General features: G+C 36.2%; 1 protein-coding gene across 1 annotated transcript in view; it reads right to left on the reverse strand.

Annotated features, from left to right (window-relative positions):
* Positions 1-9,532, reverse strand: part of LOC145260649 (uncharacterized) — a 36,022-nt gene extending 26,490 nt beyond the window's left edge. Inside the window, exons 1-3 of the mRNA XM_080118986.1 lie at positions 9,053-9,532; positions 5,151-5,241; positions 3,513-3,702 (exon numbers count right to left, since the gene is read on the reverse strand). Of these exons, the coding sequence (XP_079975112.1) occupies positions 3,513-3,702; positions 5,151-5,241; positions 9,053-9,153 (382 nt within the window). The 5' untranslated portion in view covers positions 9,154-9,532. The remainder of the gene's footprint in view (positions 1-3,512; positions 3,703-5,150; positions 5,242-9,052) is intronic.

Below are 9,532 nucleotides of genomic sequence, written 5' to 3' on the forward strand. Positions count from 1 at the left end.
AACAGAAGAATCCAGGTTGTCCTTGATGGTCATACGTCTAAAAAATCTATATATATAAAAGTGAAAATGTATGTCTGTGTGTTCGCTTTTTCTGTATGTCTACAAGAGGCTTTCTTTAGAGAAGCGGTCGGTCACTTCACAACTTCTTAAAACATTTTATATCACATATAAATCGTAATATCTCACAGTAAACAACGGAGCTCGCCTGTCTATTTAATTTGCTCGACTTCGGGAAGATAAATATTCAACATTTGTCGCTCGCCGCATGTGGGTTAGTCTTTTTCCTATAACATCTTGGGAAAATAAAAATAAAAAAAAGCGTTTTCGCAGTAAATGAAATACTATTCCGCAGTCAAACTTGACCTCATTAAGTCATTAAAACGTGCACCTGCCAAATCCAAGTAATTAAATAAATTCAAACGTGCTTCCGTCAGCATCTCGCGGTGGCTCAATGGTTAAAACCGTCGCACTCTTTTTTTTTTCACACTTTAATTTACAACTTTGCCTCAACAAAGTTAAGTCTAGCAGTTCAGGTTCGATCCTCATACTTACCTACCAAAACATTTTTTTTTAAATCTAGATGTAAGAAAGCCTTCTACACTAATAGTTTCTTCCCCAGAACTGCTAGACTTTGCAATTCCCTTCCTGGTTCCTGCTTCTCCAACTGTACTGACATGCAGAAGTTCAAGTGTAATGTGAATAGACATCTTGCTGCTCAATCTTCCTTCATAATGTCCCTGCAACTTATGTCCCTGATAGTAGCCTCCTACATCAAAGTGACACTGTGTCTTGCTTGGGGTGACAATGTAAAAAAATAAAAAAAACATGCATTGTAAAAAGTTTTTGACTTCTAATGGGGGTATGAGACGAATGGATTTTGCCAATCATTTTTATAACTAACAGCTGTGCTAAACAACCAATCAAAACGTCGCAAAATTATTATAAAAATCGTTGAATTTTGGATTCAATCAGTTTGCTATTTGCTACGTCACAGACCGCATTTAATTCTTCGCCGCCATCTTGGTTACTGATCTGAACTACACCGCCATCTTGGTTCAACATAATATCTCAGAACTTAAGAGGTTAACTACACGACGGACCGCATTTGATTCTTGGTCGCCATCTTGGATCTGAACTAAGCTGCCATCTTTGTTCAACACAAATGTCTCAAAACTTAACATGCATAATATCAAAATAATGGATTTCTTTGAGGAGAAAGACATTTATTTTAACCGAGTCAAAATGGGGATCCGAGTGTTGGTGGTAAAAAAGAAAAACAGCTTTGTTGGGTTTTTTTTTGGTCTTTTTACTTTTGAAATCACTACCATATATTAGGTAAAATATAATAATCAATAGATCATTGGCGCTATAAGAATGAATACGAAATCTGCATAAATTAAAATATCATATTAAAGCTTATTTTATGACCAGGCAACGTTGGGCACCCTGCTAGTATATATGAAAATTTAAATATTAATTTACTTGTCTGTACGTCCAGTGTCACAAAAAAAAAAAAAATCACCATCATTGCAAACATTAATTAATAAGAAATGAATTGTCACTCTTTATCAGTTAAAAATCATTAAAACCATTTCCTCTCCACAAATTAAAAAAAAAAAAAAAAAAAAAAAAAATGGCTGTCTGTTTACGGTTTCATAGTAGCTATTTTATTTTAGAATTTAAAAATAAAGTCATGTTGAAAAGAGACAGTAAGTTTATTTTTAATCATAGATTCTTTTTAAAATTAAAAAAAAAAAGGTGGATTGAATTGATATTTGTTCCTTTATAATTTATGAAAAAAAATTATTCAGAAAAAAAAAATGTTCTGCGTCAAATTTTCATTGTAAAAAAAATCTAAATTTTCTAAATTAATTCCTTTTAAAGGTTAAAAAAGAATTTTCTAAAAAAACTGTTTTAACTTTGGCATTATTTTTTTTTAATTTTATTTTTTATTCATTTTATTTATAATTTGTTTTTGCTAGTATTATATAATTTCTTTTATTTAATGACTAGCAGGTGTACCCGGTGTTTCCCAGTATTAAACATAACATTAAATTCATTTTCCTGCTTTCCAGCTGACTACAATCTGATTATCTTCAAGTCTAGCCTAAACAAGTTCTTGTTGAGCCGTTCCATTTAAGTTAACAAATTTACCGAATTTCCATTACTAACGATTACTATATTGTCCAATTGACTACTGTACACTCTTAACCCTTATCCTCGAGTGGTCTCTGGGCTTTGATAAGTGGTTAAGAAACAGAAAGAAACTGAGACACGTGCATGTGAGTATTATGTTTTTTTCTAAACAGTTCATTTCTTGTAAGTAAAACAAAAATATGTATTATTATTCATCGGACTATTGTTCTCATCTTGAGTGTGATTTTCATATATACAGGTATATAGAAGGTAAGGCCAGTGAGAGAAGGGTACAAACTCGTGCCACTCTTTCTGAAGCCAAGCCTGGGTCTCTTTGGACTTGTGGGCCAGCACCGAGTCCTGCTGCCACACCCAGAGTCTGCCAGCGGCCACCTGATTACACCAGAGGATCACCGTACTCTTCAGCACATCCAGGTACACTTTGGTGTTGACTTTCAAGCCGACTTCAAAGATGTGAGGTGGAATGATATGACCCTCACTTGAAATTACATCAAAGACCATAACTGTGGCTGGAAACTTTGTTTTCATCACCCCTGTGCACGTTCCTGTTATTCATAGCAACTCAGCGATGCATTTTGAGGGTGCTGGCAATGGTCCTGTTGTCATTACTTGGACCGGTTGAGAGCATGAGTTGTGCAGCGGCGCATATCTGATCTCGCTCGTTAAACATTGTGTCATTTTCAGACATGATAGAAGGTTCCTATCGCTCTTGGGATTTGTGCACAACTGGCCAACTAGTGGATGGTCTGCAACAAAAAAAGAAGAAAACGATTTTCATCAAATGGAAATGGAAACATGTTGTCTTTTCTAGGGTGACAATTTTATTGTTCCACCCTGTAGTCCAAAGAATCCAAATAATTCAATTCAGCTTAACTATAATATTTCAGACTAATGTACCATCTTTAAATACCCTATTCAGGAGTTCATGTGCAGTGTGGTATCTGTTTTTATGAAACCATCCTTCTAGACATTACTTCCTACTTTTATTTTTTGGAGGCGGGGAAGGATATAGTATCTGTTCTTTTGTTATGAAACTATATTCCCAAGCATTACCTCCTATTTTTTTAAGGGGAGGTGTACTTCCCCTGTTGTCATAAGACTATCCTCCCAAGCATTACTTCTATCGTTTTCAGTATGGAGTGAGAGGAGAGGAGTGTAGTATCTGTTCTGTGGTCATGAGACCATTTTCCCAAGTACTATCTTTAACTGTGGTAGGGGGAAATATTGTGTAGTACCTGCTCTGAAGAAGGTCTAGCCGACATGTGAAAATAGCACTCAAGATGAGAACAGTAGTCCAAATAATCCAAATAATATCAAAAAAACAAAAAAAAAAACGGTAGAAATTAATCACTCACATCGATTACTGCATATTTGAAGATGGTTAAGGGAAGTGTCGGAGATTTTTTGTCGGCTGATGATTTGTTGGTTACAAAAAATCGTCATCATCCCCCAAGAATCAACGACGATCAGATCCTGGTCATAGAACTTTGTGATGTCGTGGATGCCTAGACTTTGAATCGGACCACTTTTCGTCTCGAGCAATGTCTGAAAGAGAAGTGGAAAAAAAATTTTTTAAATGCCGATTGACATCGCAAACGATATTTGATCACCGATTTGGTCAGATTTTGTGTTTTCTTAATAAAAGTTGCCCCAGACAAGACAGAAAGCCACTTGATATAAGGAGCTAAAAATAAATAAATAAAAGTAGTTCTTCAAGATCAAAAACTAGCCAACGATACATGTTAGATGGATAGATTCCAATCCAGAAAACAGCAATTCTTCCCCCTTTTTCAGAAACATCATTCATGGAATGTGAGGACTAGAGGATAAAATAAGAAAAGAGAATGAGAAGGTTGTCCGAAAGTAAAACCAAGATCCACTTTCTTACTCTCCTGATTATATTTCTGAGACGAGTTGTCTAGTGGTATTATCATCATTATCACATTCGACATGTTGGCATGTGGTGGACGGCTTCTAGAAATTAATTCCCAAACTAATCTATCTCTGGGCGGGGTCTTCATTTGTTTTAATACTAAGTAAATAATCATCATCATCGGCAGCGTTAGCATCATCATCGGCATCAGCAGCATCATTATCATCCATTTTAGATGCTAGTATGTGCTAAACGATTTTAGAAATTAATTTTACAAGCTAACCTATCTCTGGCCAGGTCTCTATTTATCCCTATTTCGCTGAATTCTTTACTTCCTGCTTCCTCCTATGATTTCCTTGGCCTTCCCCCCCCTCAATTGTCCCACATCTACTAACCCAAGAACTCTCATCCATTCTTTCAACATGGCCATACTATCGAAGCATTCTGTTCTGCACACATCTCCCTATAATGTCCAGATTTCATCTTCCTCTGACATCATCAGATCCAAGCCTGCTTTTAAGACTCGCATTACACATCCATCATATTCTCATGCCATTTCCCTTCATGCAACACATGTCCTCAACCCTCACTAGCACGTTTTCACTTCCATACATCATCATATTGTACACACATGCCTCATAGACTCTTCCCTTGGTCGACAGTTGTAACGCCCTGCTGGTTTGTAATGGCAGAAGTTCACTGAACTTAATCCGTCCACTCGTAATTCTTACAATCGCACTAGCACCTGCTCCACCCTGAGCTCCAATGCTATCACAAAAAAAACAAAATATCTGAACAATCTCAATAATTTTGCCATCCATATGTATTTTTCGATGTCCAAATTCACATTCATTTCTAATCAAAAAATATACAAATTATACAGGGTGACCCAAAATAAACAAAAGCTAAATGGAGGCCATCTAGAACACATGTTGTAGAACGAAGAAAAAAAGGGCAAAAAGCCTAGTGTTTTGATGTGATGTTTTGAATATAATAAACTAGTTATGACCAAAGTTTCATTTCATTCGAACAAAACACTAAGAAACGGGGCCTAATTAGAGTTGGGGGGGCCGTTTTTTCGGGGTCACCCTGTATATTCAAACATACCAATTAGACTGACCTGCGGTTTGGCATCAGCAGACGTTGCAAGCAGGTCGTAGATTCGGATAATCCCATCTTCGCCACCAACGATGACCTTTAACCCCGTTTGACTGAAATTGTAAGAAGACAACATTTTTAAACTTTTAAATCACTAAGGATGTCTGAATTGTACGACAAGCAGGTGTGAGATATTGCCTGGTGTTATCCCTTCTCCTCCACCACAGATGGGGACACTCACAGCACACCATAAACACGAAAATTGGATGAACAAGGATTACAGTGTAAATCGAAGTGTGCGCACATGAGATAATGGATACCACCTTGTACTATGGAGTAAGATTAAGTTCAAATCCTCTAAGATCTATTTCTCATTACTCATTCCTACCCCCCTCCAAACAAGGCATATTGCTGTTTGCAACGTAAGGGCCTACTATTTGGGATTGCGTTTAACATGGGACTGTGGGGAGTTGGGCAGCAAAATGTCTGTTCAGATTACATTTAAGCTTCTGCAGGTCAGTACAGTTAGGGACGCAGGAAACAGGGAGGGAATTCCAAAGTGTAGCAGTCCGAGGGAAGAAACTATTAGAGTAGAAGGCTTTCCAGCATCCAGGGACCTCAACAGATTTCGGCACTTGTCGAGAATCTGTACGTCGAGGGGGCACAAGTGCTACTAGTTCATCAGAGAACAATCAATAAAATACTTGTAAAATGGATGCAACATTACGGTGATAGGACAGAGGCTGGAGCTTAGGTGACAGTGCAAGACCTATTGGATTGGAAATTTTTTAGGGTTTTGTCTAATCGTGAGAGACTAGTGGTAGACGTAGCAGCTCAGATGTGGCAACGATACTTCATGCATGGGTGAATGGTGGCTTTGTAAATATATAGGATACTCTCTGGTGTGAGTAATTTTCTAGCACAGTAAAGGGAGCCCACCTTCTTTGCAGCAGCTTTGGCAAAATCCTCAATGTATTTGTTCCAATTCATGTTGCCTGTGAACGTTAAGCTGAGGAGTTTAAAGGATGTGCTTTCAGGTAGGCCGTTATTTGTCATGGCAATTATGTTAACTGATCCATTAAATGGCTCCATTCAGTTTTGACAGACTAAGGGTGCCTGCATATGAAATTATTATATGCGTGATTATGCCGCATATATTTGATGCACTAATACCATTGGAAAAGGTATGAACCCATAATTTGACCCCATCTTAGTGCCAATCTGAATAAGCACCAATGAAAAACATGGAACATCAAGAAAGAATACGTAAGTTGTGAGAATAACACCAAAGATGAAAACAGTAGTCAGAAGAATCCAAATAATACAAATTATCAATCCTTATCTAAAAAATTCAGGAATATTACATCAAATTAGTATGAACCTAGATTAGTGTCTGAGCTATAATTAATCCGCTGAAAATTAAAAAAAAAAAAAAAAGCAAAAATAAAAAAATATAGGTGAGTACCGCTTGTACACGTGAACCAATCAACTTTTACTACTAAACTATATTGAACATAAGGCTGATTTTTTTTACCGCGATAATTTGATTTGATTTGTCTCCCCCTTTTTATTGGCTGATGAAAACACTACGTCGTAAAATTTGATTTTCTTGAATAAAAAATGGTGCTTGTAAAGATAGTATTGACAGATCGACTTTTTTTTAAATATTTCATTTTAAGCAAAAATAATATCACGTACTTAACTGTCATGCCGAAAATAGTAATCTATCCAAAAATTACGAAAATTCATTGAGTAGAATATTATGCATAGTTAAAAGTAATTTTTATCGAAAATTGGGCAAAATTGCATTTTCTACAATGTTATTAAGTAGTTAGTGAAGAGTTCACACACAGTGGATATAACTCGAACGAATATTTTAGATTACTTGTGCAATATTTGTTGTCTATAACGACAGACATTTTTTTTTACTAATTTTTGGATATATTACTATTTTCGACATGACAATTAAGTAAATAATATTGATTTTGCTTAAGACGACATATTTAAAAAAAAAACAAAAAAAAAAACGTCTTGTCAAGCACAAAAAAAACTACTTTATTGAATTACATAATTTTTGGAATATGACATCTTTGTTCTGTAACGAGTACAGGGTGGAACGATAAAATTGTCGCCCTAGAAAAGACGACATGATTCCATTTCCGTTTGATAAAAACCGTTTTTCTGTTTTTTTTTGTTTTTTTTTGTTGCAGACAATCTATTAGTTGGCCAGTTGCATACAAATCCCAACAGCGATAGGAGCTTTCTATAATGTCTGAAAGTGATACAATGTTCAATGAGCGAGATCGGAGATGCGCTGCTGTACAACTCATGCTCTCTACCAGTCGAAGTTATGCCAACAGGACCATTGCCAGCACCCTCAAAATGCATCACTGACTGAGTTGCCACAAATAACAGGGACGTGCCCAGAGTGATGAAAATAAAGTTTTCAGCCAGCCACAGTTATGGTCTGTGGTTTCAAATGAGGGCCACATCATGCCACCTCACATCTTTGAAGTCAACACCAAAGTGTACCTGAATGTGCTGAAGAGTGTGGTGATCCCCTGATGCAATGAGGTGGCCGCTAGTAGACCCTGGGCGTGGCAGCAGGACTCAGTGCCGGCCCACAAGTCCAAAGAGATCCAGGCTTGGCTTAAGAAGGAGTGCTACAACTTTGTACCCTTCTCTTACTGCCCCCCTCTCCTTCCCTGACCTATGTCGTTTGGTTCTGAAAGTGACACAATGCTCAACATCACCAACATGACCTCTCACAACGCCGGCACTTGTGAAAAAGGCATGGGGTTTGTATTACTGTACACATAGATTCGAAAAAGTTGTCAAAAAAACAAATATAACAAATAAATGTTATCAAAGGCACGATAAGTTACTTTTCTGCCAAAGACGCCATCTTGAATGTTCCAATTCATCGGTAAACACTGTATGGTTTTCGAGCTGAATAAACATGTTACATTGAATAAAAACATGAAAAATATATCCAGTTTGGTAGAAAAGTAACTTATCTTGCCTTTGATAACATTTATTTGTTATATATTTGTTTTTTTGACAACTTTTTCGAATCTATGTGTACAGTAATACAAGCCCAAACATACTTTTATGTTTTTCCTTCTTTTTTGGAGGGGGGGGATATTTATTTATAGAACTTGTATGGTTTTAAAAAGTGCTTCTGCAGTTTAATTAATCGTTTTTCCGGAAGTAACGTGCCGATATTAACCCAGTAGAAGAACCCTTTAATACTTCACAAAAATTCTACTTACATCGGGGGAGGCGGTGGAGGGGCGGCGGCGGCGTTAATTACGGAAAAACGATTAATTAAACTGCAGAAGCATCTATCAAAAACTATACAAGTTCTATAAATATCCACCTAAAAAAAAAAAAAAACGAAAAACATAAAAGTATATTTTCGTAAACCGCTCGTGAAACCTTCTGACAACATTATTAGCGTCCTAAATTATGAGACAGACGAAACAAAATGAACGAATCTCTTGGTAAAAGAGAGTTATCTCCCTCATAACAATGACAAGTTTTAAAACAGCGCCTAATTGCGTTACCTGAATTGACTTTTTCAATAAAAGTTTTTAAATAAAGCTGTAGTGTTGTAGGGCGACAAATTTATCGTTCCATCCTGTCCATATATACATACATACATCATGTATACAGACTTTTCTGTATTTTCTTTACTTTTAATTACCGCCATAAGTGCTAATTTAAATAAGCACCGTGCGTAATAATGCGGCTGTTTAAAAACATCGCCAATGTAAAACTCTTATTTCTTCTTAAAAAAATAAAAATAAAAACTTTTCTTTTTTTTCTTTTTTACACGCAATTTAAACGAAAACAACTTTGTTAACAGAGCTATCATCTCTGAATGAAAATAAATATAGGATCTATATTTAAGGAAATACTTGCTTGAATAAAGTGTCAACTTTAAGAACGTTAAATCTTTCTGAAGTTTTAAATTTCCACAAACTTTCAATTTGAAAAGAATTCTTTTTCGTACAAAGTTTCATTTTAAATAAAAAATAAAAGACGCGACTTTTTCCGGGGAAGACTGAAAATGGAACTCTTCAATTAGAAGTTCAAAAAAAGTCCGTATTGTCAAAGACGTAGAGAGACACCGGTTTTCAGTCTTAGTTAAGTCGCATTGATTTTATTTTGAAATGGCAAGTGACATAATGCGATGATAAAAAAAGAATAAATAAAACTACGGTACTCCTTGTGCGTTGAGTTCTATGGCGACCAGCAGAAAAAAACAAGCGTCGCTCCCTTCCTGACGCATGCAACATTTTTATTTAGTGACGTTGCCGTAGTAACTAAACTATTATGGTAATGATGAATAAAGGGAGACCCTAACTTTCAAACACACCGGAAGTTGGCACCTGTGTCTCT

Source organism: Euprymna scolopes, chromosome 36 (assembly GCF_053919585.1).
Source record: "Euprymna scolopes isolate OS-2025 chromosome 36, ASM5391958v1, whole genome shotgun sequence".
In the NCBI taxonomy this organism is placed as follows: domain Eukaryota; kingdom Metazoa; phylum Mollusca; class Cephalopoda; order Sepiida; family Sepiolidae; genus Euprymna; species Euprymna scolopes.